At 40.2% G+C, this 24,198-nt stretch overlaps 1 protein-coding gene across 1 annotated transcript in view; it reads right to left on the reverse strand.

The window, feature by feature from the left end:
- LOC146316545 (pleckstrin homology domain-containing family A member 7-like) overlaps nucleotides 1-24,198 on the reverse strand; it is a 189,911-nt gene that overhangs the window by 12,898 nt on the left and 152,815 nt on the right. The window contains exons 9-21 of the mRNA XM_084735068.1: nucleotides 20,772-20,953; nucleotides 17,575-18,123; nucleotides 16,759-17,311; nucleotides 15,600-15,683; nucleotides 9,294-9,347; nucleotides 7,780-7,845; nucleotides 5,528-5,608; nucleotides 4,511-4,660; nucleotides 3,210-3,311; nucleotides 2,894-3,005; nucleotides 1,917-2,047; nucleotides 590-784; nucleotides 355-451 (exon numbers count right to left, since the gene is read on the reverse strand). Of these exons, the coding sequence (XP_084591194.1) occupies nucleotides 355-451; nucleotides 590-784; nucleotides 1,917-2,047; nucleotides 2,894-3,005; nucleotides 3,210-3,311; nucleotides 4,511-4,660; nucleotides 5,528-5,608; nucleotides 7,780-7,845; nucleotides 9,294-9,347; nucleotides 15,600-15,683; nucleotides 16,759-17,311; nucleotides 17,575-18,123; nucleotides 20,772-20,953 (2,356 nt within the window). The remainder of the gene's footprint in view (nucleotides 1-354; nucleotides 452-589; nucleotides 785-1,916; nucleotides 2,048-2,893; nucleotides 3,006-3,209; nucleotides 3,312-4,510; nucleotides 4,661-5,527; nucleotides 5,609-7,779; nucleotides 7,846-9,293; nucleotides 9,348-15,599; nucleotides 15,684-16,758; nucleotides 17,312-17,574; nucleotides 18,124-20,771; nucleotides 20,954-24,198) is intronic.

Raw genomic sequence — 24,198 nt, forward strand, 5'->3', positions numbered from 1 at the left:
ATGTTTTAACTGATGAATCCTCCAGTCTCGAGATTTGGTTTCTAATGAAAATATGCATCTTCTGAACATCAGTCTACTTGTCAATGCATATTTTTTTAATCAATTTAATTAAAGCTTTCTAATTATATTTTCCCCTCATACTTTTATCTTTAACAACAAAATCCAGTTTGTTTCCAGTGATATTAAAATTAGAAATAACTATCTGTTGCTCTGCTATACCTGAAGTATATAAAAACATGCACAAAGACTGGATGATAGTACTGTGCTGGGAATCACAAGTCATAACAAAATGGTGTGATAAAGCTCTGTATGTTCTGTTAAATGTTTGTATTTTACTTATTTCTGTTCAGATACCCTTGCTCTGGAAATACTGGTACTCGACGTCAGACCCGGCGCTGTGGTGGCTTAATCCTGGCAGCTCTGGTTCGCTCAGGTATGACCGCAAGTCAGTCTGAAACCAAAATGGTTAAACAGAAAGACAACATGAAGACATGTGGCTATTTGGCTAAAACAACAAAATGGAGAGTGAAATGTCTCAATTTGAAATTTATAGAATAGGAGGTACTAAATAAAAACTAAAACTTTATACCTTACAGTCTCCATTGACAACGTACTGTCCACTCTCCCTGTCTCTCTTCCTCTCATCTGACTGGCGTTTAAGCCCACGCACAGACGTGTGACGGATGACCGAGGCCTCTTTGGGGAGAGGCGGCACCACGGGTGGCGTCTCCTCGTAGTCGTAGAGGCGAGGCAGTGGTGGCCTGGGTGGGGCGGTGTCCTCTGCCTGGACAGTGACCGTGCAGAAAAGGTTTTAGTATTTTAATAGAGCCATAAATAATGCTATTTTGGTGATTGTCCCTTTTTTGGCGAAAGTAAATCTAGCAATAATTCCTGAAAAATGTGATAGTATGGATTATTTGAAGTGGATTTGTATGAGGTTCTTGTCAATACTCAGTGTATTGCCTACAGTAGATGGTGGTCAACACGCCCCCAGTTTGGAGAAGAAGCAAGAGTATGGGTGTAGGAAGCTAAGCAATGTACTGCTGTGGACAGGGTCAGCAGCAAAATATATTTTAGCCACCTAACATATAAATATCAGTTGAAGTGTACGCTATATTTAGAATATTTTCATCACCTTACTTTACTGTCAGACAGCCTTTTCTGAGGTGAAAATGCCATTATATGAGCCAAATATCACACACAACCTGACCCCATTTAAGAAAACAGTCAGTTTACCTCACAGAACAAGGGAGTTGCCTTGAATTGTGTTCTGCGAGGTGAAATTACTAGTTCAGAAAAGGCTGTCTGATGGCAAGATATGAAAATATACTAAATATAGTGTGTATACTTAAACCAATATTAATTAGTTTTATTTTTGATGCACCTTTGTTGTAGGTGGCTTAGGTTTTTGCTGCTGACCCTGTCCACAGCAGTTTGTTGCTGAGCTTCCCACTAGGAATGGGTGAAGTTGACATAAAATAATATCATGATATTTTGAGTATTGGCATTGCATTAAGGCGACAGTTATTTCCCTGTCGCCTTAATGCAAATTTTAATTTAGCTGACAAGTCTAACAGTAAGAAACAGCCATTTGAAGCCATTCTCAGTCTACAATCGCCCAACTGTGTTTTAAATGCTGCTGAAATGTGTGCAACATTGTACCATGTTTTATGAACATGAAAATTGTGATGCAAACTGATCATTTTCACTAATTGCATCACATACTGCAATCACAATTTCAGTCAAAATAGTCGCAATATGACCTTTTTACCAAATTTTGCAGCCCTGATCTACTGTAGGTAAAACAGTGCATCGATGACTACCTCATACAACCCCACTTCAAAATATTCAAACTATCCTTTCAACATGGGGTCAGTCAGCTCTGCAGCATTTCTCAGTGGAAGAGTGACACTCACCCACTTTGGCACGGTGCTGTGAGGCAAAGTGTTGGAGAGGATGCTGGGAACGAAGCTGCGAGGAGGAGGCTGAACTTCTGGGCTATGAGAAGGCACTGCCGGGTCTGACACCGAAGGCACTAATTTCCTCTCTGGTAGAACACGCGAACACACACATAAATCAAACGGTTTTAAAATGATTTACAGCCAGGGAAGGGGGAAATGTCAAAGCACAAGAATAGTTGCTTGTAGTTGCCCGTATATTCAGTCAATGTGTAACTTGACGAAACAGTTTGTATCATATTTTATATGTCAGGCATTTCTGAACATTAATTGATCACAAATTTTACTTTAGAAACAAAAACAAATGTTGTTCATTGCTTTTGGAAAATTTGGCACATTTCAATTGGTTTGATTCTTTTATTTTCAAACAGAAATCTTTTAATTTCATCTTTCTGTTCAGCAAAACCAGCTGTTCAATGTAATCTGAACTGATCAATATAATATACATTAGAGCCATGTATTTTTTTGGGGGAAAATCAATTGCTATATCATGTTTGATGCAGTGTACAAAATGATAAATAACTAGGCTGTTTCAATACAGTAAATATTCAAATTGCTGTTGTTTTTATCGTACATTTTTCAAAATTAGCAAAGATTTCTGTGCCAAAATCATGCGAGTTACTGCATGAAGGCAGCCATGTTGGATTTTGCACTCACAGGCTGGCTGCAGTGCATAGTCCACCAGAGGATACAATACATGTCAGATTGTATACGACCGCCTTTTTCCAAAAAGTATTTATCATATTCATGTCGTAGAGGTCTCAGAAAGTCAAATATCAAGATTGATTAAAAAAATTGCATAATGAATGCATCTTAAAAACTCTTTCTACCTTCCTCACTTTGTTATGGACTGTAAACAGATCTATTGTGCATTTTTTTTCCCTCAAAAATGTTATAAGCGGCTGTTGCTGACAGTAACTGCTATAGTTACTGACCTGGGTTTTGGACAGAGTCGATGGTGACCTTGTAGTTGGCTTTGCTCGCACTCAGTCCCGCCATCACGTCCTCGATCCTCCACAGTTCACGCTTCATCTCACCTTTCTCTTGCTGCAGTTTGACACATAAATTTGAGCCCATTCTTGTCATCTGTAGCTTTCACCTCTGGTTTGGTAAAAATCTAATATCAAATCTGGCCAGTAAATTAATGAAAATACAATAAAATACATATTTATATACAGATACCACCCAAAGTTATGTTGTTGTTGTCAGTTTGGATGTGAACCTGCTCTGAACTGCAGTACCGTGTCTCACCTGAGGGGTGGCGCTGTGGTTCATGTGTGCCTGCAGCGCCGTCCTCAACTGCTCCACTGATCTCTCCAGCCTGTTGTACTCCTCCCAGGCATGTGCCATCTCCTGCATCACACAAACACACACCAAGTCTTAAGTTAGCTTCCAGCTTCTCAAATGTGAATATTTCCTGGGTTCTTCAATCCATGACATTTGAGGACGTCATAAAGAAACAGTAATCAATGTTTTTCACAATTCTTTGACATTTTAAGAGCATGCTCTGCATGTTATCTGATATTGAAGTTTATGAGTTTAATATCTAGGCCTTTATCTCAGCATTACAAAGCTTATGAACATCATAAGCTTTGTAATGCTGAGAATATGCACCATGTTGCTGTGGAAATAAACCTTTGTTTGTGGGGAAAAAACACATTTGGTATTGTTTGGTACATGCAAAATGTATGTTTTTTGAACGTTAATTGATTAATTGATTGTTAATGTTCAGAAAAGTTAGGAAAACATGTGAAAGCTGCTAGAGCTCTCACAGAAGGACGCAGCCTACAGGGTGACGGGTGGTGAAGAGCCATATGAACTGGCTCCTTCATCTTGGAATGACCCAACAGTTTCGCTCTCTGTTTCTATCCCGACATAGTGAACTTGTTTTGTTTTTTTTGTTTTTTTCACAGCCCTCACACAGCTGAAGACTTTGAATGTTACAAAGGTTAGAACGCTGATAACCAGATGGTGTGTGGACGGTGAGAGAGGCACAGTATCGCCTGATCAATGCCGTGTATTGTGAAAGCCAAGGTAGGCGATCAACTGATCTTTACATCTCACACATCTGAATATTTAAGCTTTTTAGTATTTTGTCTAATAGTCTACTTGAACTTCTTTTTTGGATCAAAAGGCTGATCTGTCATACACATATAAACAGTTTAAATGTCCCTCTTAGACCAAATTTATTAAACTACTTTTGTTATTCTTTCATGCTAGTGATTGGTTGGTCAAAATTGACCATACTGAACAAAAAAAAAAGAGAAACAACTGCAAGTTTGGTTGTGTTGATTACATGTTGTGTCTCCAACATGGCCACCCTCCAGCTTGATGGAGTGCCCTGAATACAAACTATACACCTATAAATACACACCCTTTTTAAGCACACGTCAATACTTGAGTGAAAACAATTGATTTTGCATGTATTTGTCATTGTGTGATGTACACACATCTTTCCAGACTTTACATACAGCATATTGTGCACACTTCTCTTAAACAAACACACACACACACACACACACACACACACACACACACACAGGCATACATACCGTGGAGAGGCGTGAGATTTGGGCCCTGATGGTGACCAGATCTTCCTGCAGCAGCCTCTGTTGGTAGGCAATCTTGTTGGCGTGGGCCGGCTGCTCCTGGTACTGCTCCATCTGCTGATGGGACAGATCCAGCACGCTCTCCAGCTTGTCCTGAAGGGTTGACGAGTCATACGGCAGGAAGTCAGCCAAAGCAGCCCAGACATGCTTACCGTAAAGAATGCTGCTCTGAAAATGTGCACTATTCAGCAGATAACACTCATGCATTAATGCCTCCAGAGGGCAGCATGTCTCTGCAGTCAGTGACAGCCATGAGCCACCATGAGATCTAATTTAACTTCATCCTACCTACTCACCTTCTGAGCTGTATGTGGTCAGGCTCTAGTTGTATGAGCTACTTATTGATAGTCAGTATACCAACAGTAGTTGCCAGGCAGCACATCCTCAGTTTGAAGAAAGAAAGAGGAGTACCAGCAAGGAGGGGAAGAGATGTACTGCTGTGGGTCGGCACTAAAAGGTATTTTAGCTATTTTAAGATCCACCTAAAAAAAATCTCAATATCAGTTTAAGTATACGCTATATTTAGAATATTTTCTATACTTTGCCACCAGACAGACTTTTTCCAATAGGAAACCGGCATTGTACTGTACCGGCATTGTGTGACTTAAGTGTTTTAAAAGGTCAGTTTGGACTGTTAGTTTGTACAATAACACAAACGAACAGATCGAGGCAGTGGCAGACCAACAACCCCTGTGTTCTGGTAAGTAAAATTACTTGTTTTGTCAGTTTCAATATCCCTGCCTCTCCTTCAATAGAATTTCCTCTGTGATTGTGTATGTTGAATTCAGAGAGAAATCTGCTTCCCTTTGATAGGTGAGTCACCATCTGTTATCAAACTCCACTGCAGAGTAAACTTTGTTCTTGAATGTGGACCATCACTGTAATATTTCTTTAATTATCTGACATTTTTGCTGCTTGTCTCATCAGACTGACTGAGAGCCAACATAACTGGCGGTGTACCTTGTCCTCCTTCAGGGAGCTGATCCTCGCCTCCAGATCCTTGAGGATCTTGTCCTGCTCACACAACCGACTCAACTTCACCTGCAGGGGGAGACACAGAGCTGAGTGAGCAGCACTGTAGGAAACATACTCTCTCTCTCTCAGATAGAGTACTTCTGTAGTGCTCATCAAAGTGTGTGTCTCTATGTTGACCTCTGGTAATTAAGTGCCTAATTTACTTAATTACAACTTCACCTTGTATCTCAGCTGTAGCTGAAGTAGTATGTGCACAAGAAGGTGTGTGTGTCTACTGAGTATGTACAGTGATGTGTTTCTGTGCATGTCTGTGTTTTAGTTTTAAAATGTTTGAGTGCATGTATGCAGGTTGGCAACATTTAATATTCACAGTCCCGCAGCCCCCCTGGTCTCATACCAGTGTAATTACTGTGAGTGAGCCCATTACACAAAGTGGGTGCGACCCACCTGACACTTTTAATTACAGTGTCAGAGGCTCTGAGCTTCGTTAATTAATCCCCGATTAAACCCTGCAAACTTCAAGGCAAAGGTTGGACCACTTTGTCATCCTGCGGTAAAACAACAACACAGCATTCATGTAATAAGCTTGTGACTGAACAGCTTGATATGAACAAAGTGCTTATCCATATAAATTTCTACACTCAATGCTAGTTTTTTATACTCCATCAAATGAATTATTAATCCTGTTTTTGTCTCCACGGTGATGTTGTTGTTGGATCTGATCAAATATTCATCGCAGACAACGCTCTCATAAATTGTTTAAACTGTTGCGTATGAAGCTTATGCTGAGAAATACTTTCACAGGAGTCATCAGACTGAAAAACTGCAGGGAATTGTTTGGATTATCAAACTTAAAAGAGTTAGGCCAGTGGCATTTATGTATTTACACACTCTACGTTCTGTTTGACCCTTGAAGCTAAGAGTAATCGTGTACCACACCTTCCCACGCTTTTTCCACAACATCCATACTTTGTTTTACTGTAATTACCTTCACTTTGCTCCCAATTGAACAAAAGCAGTCTGCCACTTCCCTAAACAAACTAAAATTTCATATTCCCTCTTCTGGAGTGAAACAAGACAGAACTCTGATCATGTAACTTATCATGGCTTGACAATCCTATACGCTTGTTATTTCAGTGATAGCAAACATATAGAAAAGCTTCAATTTTGCAATGAGAATCTCTATTTCACCTAACAACATGCAGTAATTAGACACAGCTGCCAAATTTTTATATTTAACTTCAGGGTAAGTACAGCATATAACGGGAGCAAAATTAACATTCAAAGATGTCCTACAGTACCTCGCAATATAGACAAATCATGTTAATTCACATCAAAAAACATTAAGAAAGGTCGCTCAGAGTGCAGATCTCCACCAGGCAGAAGATGATGAAGCACCTACTGCAATGCCACCACAACTGCCAGATGCAACCAGCTGCAAAATTTTCAATAACGAAACGCTGAAATTTTGAATTATTTTCACTTGTGTTGCCTTCTCATAGTTTGGAGCCTACAGGACCCAGTGGAAGTTGTGGATGTTCAGTAAGTTAATGTTTTGACAGAGCTGATTAGACGGCCCCCAGTAACTGAATTTAATTTTAAAAATGATCAGAATTCATTCAAGCAGGTTGAGAATTAGCAAGTTAGTTGATTTTGTTGTGATGTCTGTATCTCTCATTTGTTTTGTAGTGGACGCATAGCAGCAACATACAGCAGCAGCCAATGAGGTACAGTCCATGTAGCGGGGATTTATTTATCTAGTATGATGCCAAACTAGCAGATTACGCCTGGCTGAGATAACAAGAAATATATTCTTGACCAGCAGCTTCTTTCATTTACCCCAAATTTAACTGCATGTTTTTAAAGCTGCTACAAGGAACTTTATGTATTTTGTTAATGTTTGAGGTATCTGTGGGCAAAAGTAGTAGAGTTCCCACCTTAATAACCAAAAAAACATAATACCAAAAATAAATCTAATCCTCCTTCCTTCCTTTAGCTGGCAAATGTATATCTCACTGTAACATTACCTGGGAAAATGTAAATGCAGACAGTCACATAGAGGTATCAGTATGAAATTTAAACTGTTTCCTAAGCAGTTAAAAACTCCTTGTAGTAGCTTTAAAATTTTACTAACAGACAAACAGGAGAGAAAATAACCTCCGTGACAGGGTCAATAATGGAATTGGTCTGTATATAATACAGTCGATATTTTAAGAACATATTAAGCTTTTACTTACATCCACATCACTTTCTGCAACCTTAACAGGTTTCCCTGAATCCTTCAGTGTCTGACTTCCAGCAACCTAGAAAATGCAAAATTAACATTTCCATATGTTAGCTGCACAGTAAAATAAAATGTCCCAACTGTGGCACAATGATACTGAAATACAGGAGATACAGAACACAGAGACCAGCTACAAGCTACAGTATTACAAGGCTGAGACAGACTATCTGTGACACATTCTCGTCGTCTCGTGTACATGACGATGAGTGAGTTTTGGCACACAAAATCAGCTCTTGCCATGAAGAACACGACGGTTATGGACACTTTGAAGCCTGCACAAATTGACTTATCTGTAAAACATCTGTGCACAATGTCACTTGGATATAAATAAGGTTGCCGTATTTTTTGTGGACAGGAAGATATTTGTTTTAGGAACACACCCCTGAGTTCAGGTGCTCACTTTTAGATGTACTGGGTTTACTGAAGAATAACCTGAAACACTTCAAGAACATTAAAATACAGCATGTGTGGAAATTTAACAATGAGAAAATTGACAAATTTCACTGATAATAGCTATTTTTCAGCTTGGAAATGATTAGACGTGCTCCTTTTTGTAAAAAGGTAGAGACATGATACAATTGAGCCCTGTGTGATTGTGTTATTGTCAAGGAGGTGCAGCGTTTCAGAGACGATGGTAGAAGCAGCTGGCTTTTCAACCACCGGGCCACAGCCACAACACATGCACTGCCGAGCCATCCCATGCCCAATTTTCAACAGCATCGTCAACGTCAACATCACCACACAGGGAAAGGGGGGTTGTGGACGGGTCAACGGTCACGAGGAGATCAGACATTTGATGCCATTCAAGCCGTGGATGCCGTGCTGTAAGCGATGGGATGGTCTTTCTAGAACAAAGACTCTCTAAACACACACACTCACATACAGACTATACACATGCATCTCTACTCTGATCGCTGTAGAGACATGCACAAGCATAAATGCACACACAAATCACAGACTCACTACATACAACATTATTGCTCTTGGTATATATATATATATATATATGTACACACACACGCACACATACAGCTTACGTTCATTAGAGGCCTGAGAGGCCCAGCAGTGCAGTGCAGTAGTAAACTGTGAACTGCGAGGATCAGGGGCTCTAGAGCTCTGATCTGGGAGTCAAAATCACAAAAACACAGAGCCGCAGTCACAAAATGGCGGCTGCTTTCGTGAGATGCTTCTAAAAACCACACAAGATTTCGAAGTCTACTGGGTTTTGTTTCACACAGATGCCAGACCAGCTCTATTCGCAATGTGCACACTAATGTCGTGGTTCAACTCTTGGGCCGGAGTGTTAGAAGTGGTTGTCAGTAGGAAACACTGAGTGTATTAAATTAAACTACAGACAGTTCAAATCAGAAGAGGCAGGTAGAAACAGAACAGTTGAACTAAAGCATAAGATAAGTTAAATAATAAACAGGGATCGGGGGATAAACTTTGTACATTTCCATATCTCACCTTCAAGTCCAGATACTCCAAGTCCTTCTTCAGCTGCATGTAGGTGTCATCAGCCTAAAGGGTGACAAACGTGAGCATGGATTATTGATTTGTGTAAACAGGAATTTCATCTGAATCTAACGTCACTGATAATTAACCCTTCCTTCTGTCCAGCCCCTTTTTGCTCTGTGCTCCAATAGCAGTTGGTACCTGGTGAGACCTCAGTCAGCTTTCTACTGTCCTGTGTCCTGTATGCAGGGCAATACTTCCTCTGACTGGCTTACCCTGATGTTCTTACCTACTTTTAGGGGTGGGGGAAATAATCAATTTTTAGATGCAATTCTCTCTTGAAAGATTATGAATAGAGAAAAGTCAGCGATTGGAAATTTAAAACCCAGTTCTCAACATTATGATCACCTGTAATAATTCTGTTCCTTACGACTGAACCAGCTCCATGGTGAACCATAATGGATGTAAACATGTTTCGTGTTTATGTTCTAAACTAGGTTACTTCTTGAGTCTTGTTGAGGATAGCTGAGCATGAGCAGCTGCAGATGGACAGAATCCGACCAGCACCTGCTGTCTTAAAGGCTTAAAATCTTGATGCATCAAGATGCATCAGTAATCAATATATAATTACAACATGTCCCGCTGAATCAGAATCTAATTGTAAGGTGCCAAGAGCTTCCCAAACCCCCAATTTCATTTCATGCATAATGTCAGAAAATGCTGTTTTCAGTCTCTTAAATAGAGAGATTTCTCATTTTTCTTTATTTATTATCACATTGAACTTACTATCTTTGGATTTTAGACTTTTAAGACTTGGATGTTTAAATTGGAATGGACTTTTTTCATTATTTTGTGGCATTTTATAGATGTTGCAGCCGAACATTAAATGGGATAATTAACTTGAAAACCACTAATAAAGTAAATAAAACAATCTGTACATGAGCAATTAAAAGGCAAGTCGATTTCTGACCCAATTGCTCAAACCAGGCAAGTGGGAAAAAAAAAAACTATTGTTGAACCCTGACCCAAACAATCCGAACAACCAAGGCAAGAAGTCCTAGCCAATCACAGTCAGAGTAGGGTACACGATGACTTAGCTCTTCTGGGAAACATTTCTTTTGCTTCCTATATTAAGGTATGCTATATACTAGGCTCATCTATGACATTAAGTATATATAGTCATATCTTAAGTTAGCAAATGTTAGCAAAAGCCAAGGTAACTAGCTAGCTTACAATGTAGAGTAGTTCATTAGTTAGCCAGTAAATGTAACTTGCTTGCTAAGAATTGATGCAGATAAGCTCACTATGTAACTAGCATTTTGTTACCATAAGTTAACTTTGATTTTCTTTTCAACATAGCACATAGCATATCTAAGTACAGGAAGCATTTTCTCCAACATGGCAATGGATGACCCTCCCTACTGTGACTCTGATTGACCAATACCATTTGCCTTCGTTGGTTTGGGTCACTTGGGTTGGCTAGCTTATGGGTAGGTTTAGATATAGGAGTGTTATTGGGTAGGGTTAGGGTAAGAATATCAGGGTAAACCAATCAGAGGCAGAATAAGGCAGGGCATGGCTTTACCCTCCTGGGAGAAAAACATAATATACAAGAAACAGGAAGACAGGAAACAGGAGAGTAGAAAGTTGACAAAGGTTCAGTTTGGTATCAAGCTTGTTCAACCGTTTTTTGATTAGAGAAAAAGGTTTGGGACTAAGGAAGGGTCAGTTCCAGTGGTTGGGTGTAGTGACATTTGTGAACTGCTGTTGTGTGTCTGTGCCAACATGCATCACAACTGAAACACACACATACACACTCACACATACAGTAATAAGTCATTCTTTAGTCTTCTCAGAGATGCTCCTATTGCAACAAGCAAAACACCAGCACAAACCAGATTCAGAGAAGCAGCAGATCTCGAAACATTGCTGAATTCAGCTTCAATTCAGCTCACATCACTCAACAAAAAACAGACTTCGGTACGGCCAAAAATGAAAGATTCATCACGAATCAGAGGACCAAACTGACCAACACATCCACAGCCAGCCGGTTAGCCAAAGCATGGGATGGCTTTGTGGACGTCGAGAAGTTAGCAGCACAACATGCTATGGACAGTATCACTAGAAGCACGATATGGAGACTGACCAGCCAAGAACAGCACATGGAAAAAGAGGCGGATGGTTTCTATGACGGCAGCCAGGCCAGCGTTCACAGATTAACCATGCCTGACGTCACACCACTAGAGCACGGGAGCTGTTGGGTAGAGGTTGCCACTGATATACTGAGACTTGGCTAGTGATGGTGCACTTGTTTTTAACCTTTGTGTTTTAATTAGTCTTAATTATAATAATGAGGTTATTTTTCAGTGTGTTTCACATGTAGCTGTAAGGTTACAGTTGTGGGATACCAAGTACAGAATCAACTGGGAGATACATGTTCGGCCTAAGAGTGTGTCAACGTGGATGGAGGAGACGTCAGTATCATTGAAAATGGCTGCCATGTTGTTTGGCAAATTTGCTTAGAGAGAAGGCTGTTTTCTTCTTTCTTAGAATACTTTACAATTTATTTAATGTGTAAAACAATTTCATGTAGACATGTGCCAACCAAGTGTAGAAAGGAACACTGAGAAAATAATAAACATCAGTACAGTATTTTAATACTGTCAGTCAATTAGGGGCAGTTCATAAAACAATAAGCATAGAGGCCCCACATATACCAATAATTAATCTACAACTGTATTTTTCTTTTTGTTTAAAGCTCCTACAGGGAGTTTTTAACTGATTAGGAAGCAGTCTCAATTCAGTACTGATGCTTTCAAATGACCTACATAAGAAAACAAGGCCATCTGCAAAAAGATTGATTATTTCTATATATTAATTCTTAAAACCAGCCTGGGGTCAAATTCTCCTTGAAATCAGATTAAACTAGCCTATGTCTACATTTGTCCAGGCAAAGTCACAGTGAGTAACATGTTAGCCAGTTAAAGAGAAGCAGGTGAAGATTTTTATATTGATACATTTATTTTTTACATCACATTTTGTGTTTACGGTGGAGGAAAACACTGCTGCTTTTGTCCACAGAAGCCTCCATATTCAACACAATAGAAAAGTTCCTTTAAATTCACTGTTATCATACACTTAAAAAAACATTTCAGAGTTGCTGAGATACTGTAAAAAACACATTATAGACATTTCTGGCCAAGGCTTTTGAGCTCTTGAGGCTTGTAAACATGGCGATGGCTACATGTAGATGATTAAATCAGTCAGAAAAGTTTGGCTTTTAGAGTGTCACACCTTTGGAGTGACACGATTATTTCAAAGCCAGTGACCTACACAACAAATACTGATGAAGCAGGTGTCAACACAGCATCAGTAGTGCTCCTCCACACTGTCTTGTCTCCACCTATCTCCTGGGTATAAGAGTCAAATTGGGCGTTTTCACATGTTTTCCTGCTTCATTATGAACCAATAACAGCTACCAAATAACTATTCCATTATCATATGAATAGCTCAATTTGCAACTGGGGGGGCATAAAGAGCTGCTTTCTGAATCAAGACTGAAATGTGCCTGTTGTTATTATTATTCCCCTCACACAGTTCTACAAAATAAATTCACTGTACATTTTAAATTAGACTGCTCAAGGTGTCGGAGGATGTTTATTTTTAATATTTCTACAATAAAAACTCACACAGTTTTCCGAACAGTTTGGTGAAATTTGATTATTACACCTTTGTGATGTCTTTGTGTCAGTAGACATGATACAGTCAGTGAGTACTGATGCTGTCTGCTTGGTTTCAACTCAGATACATTGGTGGTGGCGGTGTTAGTGGGGGGGCACCAAAGTCAGAAAGTTTTCAGTCCTAAACAAAGTGGTTTTAAGCTATAACCGGTATTTCAGATTAGTTTTGAATTTAAACGTTATAATGTCAGTGAGGCAGCAAAAAATGCTGTTTGTGTGTCTGAATTTTGATGCGTTTCTAATTTCAGATCCCAATCCAACCGTCAGAGATTATGTGATGGATGATTGAGATCTAAAATTAGACGTGGTGATGCACAAAAAGTCACATATAGCATATTTTGAAATATCTTTTGTGCTTGACAACCTGACCTGGCAGTGGCACCGGGGGAAGTGACAGGAGGTTAAACGATTCATCCTCTGGCCGACAGCAAATTTAATGTAAATCCAGAAATTACTTTTCACAAAATCTTGTCAAATATCAAAGTGTTAGACATATTAAAATTGTGAGGGCATCCTCAAAAGGATTAAATGCATCATTTGGGAAAAAGGAATGACTTTACAAAATGTCATGACAGCCATCAAAGAGAGAAAGTGTTGGACAGACAGAATGACAGACGGACAAACTGACTAACTGTGCCATCCAGAGAGGCATGAATAATGGAAAGAAATATTTGCATTTCTCAATCGGACGTTTTTGAAAATTCATAGTAAAAATTATATGAGATCAAGCGTAATGCCGGCCTGCAATATGTTAGTGGCAACCTCTACCAGCCCATGGTAAAATGAGGGGTGGGGCAAGCAGGCAGGCGTGCCGCGTGTTGGGCCCCCACCTGGGTGTTGAAAGAGCCCAGGGGAGCTGAGAGGCCCACATGTCCGAGGTGGGACACAGGAGACGGGACAGAGCTGAGGAGGGGGCTGTTGCTAGTGTTGGTAGTAGTGAGGAGGTGGTTGCTGTGATAGGGCTCTTTGGGACCGTTGAACCGCTGGAGCTGGGCTAACGTGTGCTGACGTGCGGAGGCCATCTTGGCCTGATGCCGGCGCAGCTGAATGAGGAACAGGGTGAGCTCCTCGGGCTGTCAGGCACCACAGGACGTTAAATCTGGCATCAACACTGACCCCACCAAACTTCAGTGAAACTTTATAAAAAAAATAACCGTGCTTTCACAGTGATAGTAGCTACTTGATTGTGCGACTGGCTGATGGCCAAATCGAACAAGAAGAACAGGAGTTAAATTTAGGAGGATTAAAGGCAGGACTCTCAGCAATGTTGTACTGACAGGCAATATCTCCCACATGTTAAGCTACATCCAATTGGCTTGTGCCGACAAAATTCTAATCAAGCAATTACACATCACTTTCAATACAGGCCTCTTAAGCCTTCAAATGCTCAAAAATTATTTTAATATACAACCCAAATTCTAAAAAAGTTGAGATGTTGTGCAGAACTTAAATAAAAACAGAATGCATTAAATTGCAAATACGTTTTGGCTCATATTCATATTTTTGTAAATACACTCATTTTGAATTTGATGCCTGCAAAATGTTTCAAAAAAGTTGGGACAGGCAACAAAAGACTGGGAAAGTTGTGGAATACTAAAAAACATTCAGAAAGTAAATGGGTTCATTGCTAACAGGGGTATCATGATTGTGTATTAAACAGGCATCCTCACAAGGCTCAGTCATTCATCAGCAAGGATGGGGTCCAAAAGTTAGGAACAACACTTCTCAATGCTCAATTACAAGGAATTTAGGGATTTCAACATCTGCAATCCATGATATTTTTAAAAGGTTCAGAGCATCCAGAGAAATCTCTGCCCGTAAGGGGCAAGGCTGAAAACAAACACTGAATGCCTGTGACCTTTGACCCTTCAGTTGGCAGTGCATTAGCACTGATGTCAGAAAACAGTTCTCTACCATGGAAAGTGAAACATTGCAGACTTCTCTGAGCTCATCTGAGATGGACTATTGGGTACTTGTCACATCTGTGAAGGCTCCATTAATGCTGAAGGGCACATACAGTTTTTGGAGCAACATATGCTGCCATCCAGACAATGTTTTTTTCAGAAACATCCTGCTTATTTCAGCGAGACGATGTCAAGACACATTCTGTATTTGTTCAAACATCATTGTAACAGAGTCTCAGTGAAAATGCGTGGTATGTTATGAAGCACAAAATGCAACAACAGAGACCCTGGACTGTTGAGCAACTTAAGTCACATATCAAGCAACAATGGGGTAGAATTTCACTTTTAAAACTTCAGCAATTAGTGTCCTCAGTTCCCAAACGCTGACTGAGCGTTAAAAAAAGGTGATGTATCACAGGGGTAAACATGACCCTGTCCCAGTGTTTTTTGGAACATATTCCAGAATGAGAGTATATTTACAAAAAACAACAAAGTTTTTCTGTTTGAACATTAAATATCCTGTCTTTGAACTCAATTAAGTTTTACACAACATCCCAACTTTTTTGAACTGTGTTTGTAATTAAATCCATGCCTGACAATATATTTCTTAAAACATTCCTATTTGAAATTCACTGAAGTATACAGTATTTTATGTTTGTATTTGTAAGACGTACCGTTTTGCCATGCAGGCTGGGTGCACTGACTGTGTGTGTGATGTAACCAGATGGAGGCATCGAACGTCTCTCGATAGTAGCAGCCTGACAACACACAGACAACATATTTTATATAAGCTGTTTGGAGTAAAACAAACAAAAAAATTTAATTATGGACAATGTGTGTTAGAGCAAGTACAGAATAAAGATGGCCCTACCTCAAAAAAAGTCAAAATAGTGAAATATCTGCTCTGAAAAGATAACACAACGATCTCTATTTCACTGAAGGCCACTGTCCCTGTTCTAGAAGATATAATGTCTTACATGACCTCGATAAAAACACACTGTACTGTTTATTATCTCTTGGTAAAATTATATTGCTTGTGGTTGTGGAAGAGTGGGTGTAAATTTGCATATTAGTCACTGTTTTTTCACTCAATTTCAAAAATGTGATATGCAAATACTAATGGAGTTGTTCATTTTTTATCAGCTTGCAAAAATATGACCAAAGTATTCATACATATATTTATTTACTATTATGATGATGATGATGATGATTAAAGTAAATTAAATAGAATGTGCACATTTTTAAAATGGTCTTATAGTTTCTTTTTGACTGGTTGATAATTCAGTTGAGGTAATTTAACAGACTAAATGCTTTAAGGATATGTCTGCAATTGTACCCCGCAGCACCAAAACAATTATTCTGTTCACTGGAGCACAATTCCAACATCAGCCCCACAGTGTCACAATGACTGACATAGCTATGGATGAGAGACTACTCTATTTGATATTTTGCACTTGACATCGGAGGGGGGGGGGCATACTATTCATGCAGTGACAAATGAAATAATCTGTTGTCATTCACATGAATCGAATGTCTAATAAACAATAGCTATACATGCTACAGAACCTATCCTTCACATAACATCCTTTCTTCTGTTGTTGTCTGTTTGTTTTCCTGTATTATTACTTTATACTGCTACAGCAATTGCTGCATATGTAGATGCTGCAGCTGGTTCTTTTTTAAAGCCATAATTTTGTGCTTTTATTGTTGAAACATGTATCATGTATGGCAGAAATACACTCGTAGGTGTTGCAAAAGTAAGTGTGGAGCTTTGATTAAAGAGCAGCGGACCTTGAGACCATGATAGATTTATTTTATTTAACTTTATTTTACCTTGAGCAGCTGAGATTTAGTCCTGCGGGGGGAAACACTGAAGGGGATGTCCACCACGGACCTGTCGCCCACGGGCCTGACTGTCACACGTTCAGCTGGCGTGTGCGGCCTCCGTGTGGGCGACAGGGTTCTGCTGGTGCCGGGTGGAGGCCCTGGTGGAGGGATATCTGCAGATGAAGGTGGTACCGACACACAGCGGGGTGCTTCAGACCTGGGCGCTGCAGAGGAAGGAGGCACAGTGGATGGAGGGCGGGGGCCAAACGGGTACTCCGGGGCCGGAGTGTAAAGTGGAGCTGTGGGGCTGCCGTGACGGAACTGGTGGCGCTGCTGCCACTCGTACAGCTGCCACACGGTGTTGGACCCTGCACCACCCTGCTCGGGGGTGAGGCGGAAGTGGCTGAGGCGGTCCTGGGCGTACTTGTACTCGCCAAGTCGGGCAGGCGGGGGGCTCTGGCGAGGAGTCCTTGGCAGTGTCTGGTATGCGTCCATGGACGTGAACTTGTGCTGGGTTGGTGGTGTACGTCGAGGGAGGGTGTTCTCTCTAGATGGAGGGCTGTTGAACAAGAAAACAACAAATAAAGAGAATATCTACATTGTTATTTTCTTTTCTTAATTGATTAGCTGTTTGGTACATGAATTGTCAGAAAAATGTCAGAAAATGTTGAAAAATGTTAATCAAAGCCCAAGAGTTTGGACAGTTTTTTGTTAAAAATGTCTGATTATCAAAATAGTTTATTATCAAAAATAATTAAATATTTAAAAAAATTATTAATCATTACAGCTCTAGTATTTTCACATAATGTGACAGTGGCCTACCCTTTGTGCTCAGCCTTCTGCACTTGTACCCACTGCTCCACCTGCTCCAGAGCACTTCTCCTCTGCACCTGCTTGTGTGTGTCAGCAGGTGCTGGCGGGGCCCTCTGGTACGTTCCCGCTGCGATCCCGTTGGGCTCCAGGATGGGGCTGGGTGTGGACACGAGGCCGTTCCTCGTGCAAACGCTGGAGGGCAGCGTGGAGGCGGCTCGTGAAGGCGCCCGGGATGGAACCCTGGACACGGGTGCTGAGGCCGACACGTGGTCTGACTGTGGGAGGGCAGAGGGCGTAGGGTTGGAGGGGAGGGACGTGTGTGTATCCATTTCCAAGGCTGTACTTCCTATGGGGTGCTCCAACATAGTGGTGACAGGAGACTCTTTATGGAAGCTGCAGCGTTCGTCTGCGTCACGATGTATGGGCTCCAGGAGAACCTCGTGGATGATGGGCCTCACAGTCTCAGAGTCAGGGATTTTCGTCTTGTGGTTTACGTGGTTCGTCTGCGGGACAGCGTGCTGCTGCAACATGTTGATCTTCTCCAAATTGTCAGATGGTCTGCAGAGAAAAGAGATTACATGAAAAGCCTGGATGAAAACTATTCATTCAAACTGTTTCCCTCTTAAACTTAATATTTGCATACAGTCTCACAAATTGAAAGATTATCTGGAGTCTTTTTTTTTTATTAAACGGTGTTTAAAGGTGAAATATTTTTTATATTTACTGTAATAAATTATAAAATGACCATGATATGTCATCAGAGATTAAGGAAGCATGCCAAGTTGAAATACTTGCTTCTCTGAACAAAACACTGCAGTATCCTTTGAAATTTCTATTCTGGCTCATAACTTGTGTTACTGTTTTCCCATTTCACATTAATTAGAGTTCAAATTAAAGGTGAATGCTCACAGAATGAGTGTCTGTTTATTATACATAATCTTTTAGAAAGAGCAGATGTTTGTAACAGTTAATTTTTTTATCCTGTGTGCTTTCGTAGCAAGCTGACTGAGTTATCTCTTCAATAATGTTAATATCACTGTCTGTCAGCTTTTACTTTGAATGTTTGGATCTTGGGGCGCAGATCCTGCGGGGGTCACTAGGGACATGTCCACCCTAACTTTTGGAAAACATGAAGCTGTCCCCACTAATTAATTTTTTCTACCCAATATATATAATAGAAAGTATTTATTAAATAGAAACCGACTCCACCTTTGAAATAATTCACACATAAGTACAACTCCATTTCAAGGTTTTTGTTCTTCTGTCCTGCTCAGTGGTATGAATCACCAATGTGACATTTCTGTTGTGGGGTGAAAACAAGCGCTGCAGTGCTTCCTGGGACAGTCAGTACATGTACGTTTGTGGTAAACACCTCATCACTCACTTACAACAGAGGCTATTTTAATGTGAATAATTCACATACATTGAGCTCACCTACATTTTATTAATAAACTTTGCAAAACAACATCAAGTGATGTAGCTAAACTGGCCTGTTTCCTACTTCTCTCAGGTCCCCGACCTCTCCAATCCAGTGCAGGCATATAAGTCCAGGGCTGAATTTCCCTGCTGTCTCCCCCTCAATTGTAATGACATGGTTTGGATAAACCTTTGTCTCAAGAGAACCGGACCTGGATTAAAATTAAATTAACTTCATTTGATCACTTCCTTGATATCTCATGAACACTCTGTTCCACCATTGTAGGGGTCGCAGTCTGCTCTGCAGCACTGAACTGAATTTGAACTAGATGACTGTCATACAAAAGAGAAACTTTTAGCGTCAGCCCCAACTTTAAGGATAGGGCTAAATGCACCACACAGATCATTATGAAGCAGGGCAGATGACAAGCAAAGCCTTGTAATTAAACTCATTAATGAAATCCCGTGTGACAGGAAGCCAGAGAAATAGTCAGGCCTCTGAAATTCAATGAACCGCAAGCCAAAGTTTATTTTTAAATTAATTTAACAGCCTCAGGTGGCTGCATGCTCTCTGTTAGTGACTGAATATATTTAATATAGAATACCACTACTGGTATGTCCCCATTAGAATGCATTAAATGGGGCACAGAAGGCATTATCTATTAGTTTAAATGTACTGTTGCTAGCAATACATTTGCATATTGTAAACTCTTGAAAAAGAAGTGCAACATCCCAGCAAATGGGAATACTACTTTTATAGTTTCTTCAAACAAGGAAACGCTAAACAAGAGGTGAAAAGGAGGTTTAACTCATGCAGCTCATGGGATTTCCCCTTCCAAAAACATAAAAATGAAAACGAAGGAGTACGAGCTGCGGGTGTCTGAGGCTGCCAGTGAATGATGGGACGCATTTGATCTGTGCCACCTCCCCCCCCGACAACACATGAATAATACATTGGGAAGCGGCTGCTTGTTCAAAAACAGCATTTCACAACGTCAGAATGTACTCTTTGAAAACAAGCATACATGTTAGAAAAAAATACACTAAGCTCATATGCTATAGCTTTAGGACTGACGGATCTGTTACAGCTGTAAACAACAGACTGGGATGTATTTTCCAGGAATCAGAAGAGACAAACAAATGGCAACACTTTCTAGGAACAATGTGCTTATAGGAGATAACGACTATAGCATCACATACTGTAAATGAACACTGTCAGCTCACACTCACTTCTATGATGTTTTATTGAATGTGTTTGCAATTATTAATAACTTTATACTATATTAAAAGAATAGGTCACCCCAAAATCAAAAACCTGCAGTGCTACATATCCATCTAGATGAGTGGCGTCAGTTCCAGAGTTTTGGAGATCTTCTCTCCAATATAATGGCACCCGGCTTGTGGTGCTAAAAGTGCTAAAAAAAAAAAACTACATTAACCACCACAGGCCAAATGCTATGTGGTTCCATTATATTCAAGAGAAGGCAGACATGTCTGAGACTGGTATCTCCAAACCTCGGTGACTTGCACCAAAACAGTCTAGATGAATAAATAGCACTATAGGTAAGAGGATAAATGTGTATATTTGATTTTGGGATGAACTGGCCCTTTGATAAACTTTATAAAAGCATACGAATAGCATAAAAATACAAAAGTTTTAGCTTTAAAAGCAACACTGGATTCAAAATACTGGCAACAAACACAAGGTGTGCTCCTGGTGTGAGGTGGCGAGATGATCAATGATTTGTCATTAGAAAAAGAAAGTGTGTTCGTGTGTGTGTAACCCCCACCTGATTAATGAGTCAGTGTGGTTCTGCATCAGCGTGGCCTGGTTCATGGCCCTCAGCCAGGTGTTCATGTCCTCCTGGGTGTCGGCGCTGAAGTAATACGTCCGCATCCCAGTGTGCTCCGCCTGCGAGCCAATCACAGAGCTCTGCTTGTAAATGTACGAGCGCATACCAGTGTGGCTAGCCTATAGGGAGAGAGAAGGGGCCAGGTCAGTGTCGTGGTCAGAGAGACGGAGAAATCAGCTTAGAGATGGTGCGTTCATGAGCTTCAGCTTTGGTCAAAGAGACGGGGAGATATCATGCTTTCCAACAAGAGAAACAACATCAAGCGTTGACCAATACAGAGAGCCAATGAAGGAAACCACACAATAGAAATACAGAGACAAAAATGCCAGCCAGTTACAGCCAACAAAGCCACAACTTTTGACCAATGAGAGGAAAGATTCCTGAGTACAATGGAGAATAGAAAATGTGAGTGTTGGACAAAAGAACCCAAAAGTCTCCTCACAAACCTGTTTTTTTCCTGTAGAAACCTACTAAGAACATATAAAAGGGCAAATAACAGTTTATAAACATAAACATCCACAATATTATAGTTTATAATTTATATTTGTTGTATTTTTCAACAGTATATCTCATAAAATAAGGAGGTAACATCAGTTACAGTGGTCTGGCATGAAGAAGTAGGCCTAGCTCTGCAGAGAGGCAGTGTTATTGGATTCCACACCCTGACAAGGTAATTGTACTCTGTGATTTAAGTGCTGAGCTCATGACAGCCATATTCAAACTTGAGATGGATATTTCTTTGTGTGCGCAGTAAAAAGGCTATTAGTCAGGTGATCTAATACACTGTTGCTGTGGTGTGACAGTCAAGAGAACATCTGCACCATTTCATCAGTGGGAAGGATTTAAAGACGCAGTGTGTCAAATATAAATATACTGAAGATAAAGTTTAATGTGTGATGAACCATCTCAAGCAGCAGGTGAGACACATGAACATGAACTGTAGTCTCTGTACCTGTAGAGAAGCTTAGATTTTCAGTGAACGAAGTTACTCAAAACTTTATCTGGCCTTATTGACTGATGTTTAACTGCATACAAGAGGCTGGACCAAGTCCTTCCCCTACAAGCCATATCAAAGTCTCAAGTCTTTGCACTCCAGTTCCAAGTCAGTTGCCACTCAAGAATGACAAGTAACACTGTCAACTTATTAATGTTAATGTTAAAGTTAATGCTAAAATTAGCCCCTGAAGCTTCTGATCTGTACATGTGTTTTTTTGTTGACCACCCTGTGGTTTTTAAACAAAATTATCTTTGGTATCATTTATTATTTATTTCCTGTTAAAAGTTTTTTTGAGGGAGTTTTTCCTTACTCTTTGGAGGGTCTACATGATGGGGGATGTCACTGTACACACTGTACACATTGTAAAGCCCCCTGAGGCAAATTGTGTTCTGTGACATTGGGCTATACAAATAAAATTCGACTTGATTTAACTTATTACAACTGGAACTCAGTAATGTAACATTAGCTCTTCATGGCTCACTCCAGTAGCTTTACTGGATGCTGTCAAATTGTTCAAACAAAGTGGATCTGGATTTAATTTTTTCTCTAACCAGCAGTCCAAAAACCCAAGATTCTTCATTTATATCATAAATAACAAAGAAAAGCTGCAAATTCTCACATGTAAGAAGCTGGACCTGGCAGATTTAGGCATTTTTTTCTTTGAAAAATGACTGAAATCATTAATTGATTAATCTAAAACTAAACATTTCACCTCTTCACTACCTGCTGAGCACCAAACTGCCAATTTAGTGCTTAGCTGTTGAACATAGTAGAGCATTTAGCATCCAAACAGCCCAGAGTTCATGGTGACCATAACGGAGCTAAAGCGATTATTTTCATTAGGCCAGTAACATGTCTTCAAATGAATGTTTAATGTTCCTTTTTTCTATAAATTAACAGTTGTTTGTTTATTTCCATCGCTAGCTTGTGAACTATACCACTTTATGATGTGATAATATTTCAGTGTTGTGTTTAGGGCTTGTTCCGCTGCCCCCAAGTGGCCAAAAAAATCAGTTATGTAGCTTCATCTGATTATTTTAGTGCCTTCCTTCTCTCAACAAGTTTCCTTCATTTCCCAGAGTGCATTTCTCTGCAGCCGGGAGAACACATAAGAAGTTGGTACATTCAAAATCTTGTTCTGTTCGAGCAGACGGACAGACCAGTAACACCAGCAATAGCACAGCAACTGCAGTAAAGAAGGAGAGTTGTATTTTCAGCCAAGGGAAAATGAGAGCTGCTTCCTTCTCAAAAATCAACATGTTTCTAGCTGCACTGCATTTCAGTCCACTGAGACAACCATCAGTAGAGAAGTCGGTATCTTTGCTTCTCCTACTATGGATTTCTGCCTGAAAGTTTGTTGAGCTCTGCATGTCCAGAAAGAAGCCTTGAGAGGCAGACAGCAAGCTGGTCAATGTTTGATAATTCATCTAGTCAGAAAATGTTCCTGCTGCTGAACTTGGTTCTAGCTGTGCTGAAAATATCTCAACATGATGTCACTGATATTATAATTGGCTCGCTATCCATAGGGATAAGTGCACACACCATCAAACACCAGAACTGGCCAAGAAATTGTTTTTTAATTAATAGCGTTTTAAGTGTTTTGTATCCTTGACAAAGCTGTCCTTGCTGTGAAAGTGGGGTTATTAGAGGACCTTTTAAAGGGAGTTGCACTCCATTGAGCACAGCTCTATCAATGTCCTACTTTTCCCTTTCCTTCCTCCCTTGCTTCCTTTCTTCCTCCATTCAGTGTTTTGGAGGTTTGGACTGGAAGAAAAATGAGAGAACGCACTCAACAACAGATGCATGCAAATGAAAAGCAATTACACACTAAATCTTTGCAGGCCTAATTCATTCTCTGAATAATGAATGCATGATAGTAAGTGTGTGTGGTGTGTTGTGGTGGGATTCCACTGTGGCTGCAACATCATAATTTCACTGTGATTTCTTTATTTGGATTATATTGTGATAAAATTAGTGATTCCTCAGCCATTCTGCAGCGCGCTGACAGTCGGAAAGAGACGCAAAACCTCACAGCCACTTGTGCTGTTCAATGTACACACAAGTCCATGAATAATACAATAACTACCATCCCTGCTGTTCCATCCTTGTTACTATAAACGCTGAATAAACCCAATCACACAGGATGCAGACATGAATACAAACAAATATAAATGCTCCCATTCCTGCATCCTACCATGGTCTCCAACAGCTTAATAAGTCACTTCCCCTCTGAAAGCACTGACTTCTATCTGGTACTGAGACAAGCTCATTTCACTGGCTGCACTAATAAAATGAGTTTTCCTTACTCACTACGCTTGAGTATGTACTTGACCCTGATACCGGTACATATTTCAAGGCCCGAGAGAT

The sequence above is a fragment of the Lutjanus erythropterus genome, chromosome 13, assembly GCF_056507025.1.
Source record: "Lutjanus erythropterus isolate fLutEry1 chromosome 13, fLutEry1.hap2, whole genome shotgun sequence".
NCBI lineage: Eukaryota > Metazoa > Chordata > Actinopteri > Lutjaniformes > Lutjanidae > Lutjanus > Lutjanus erythropterus.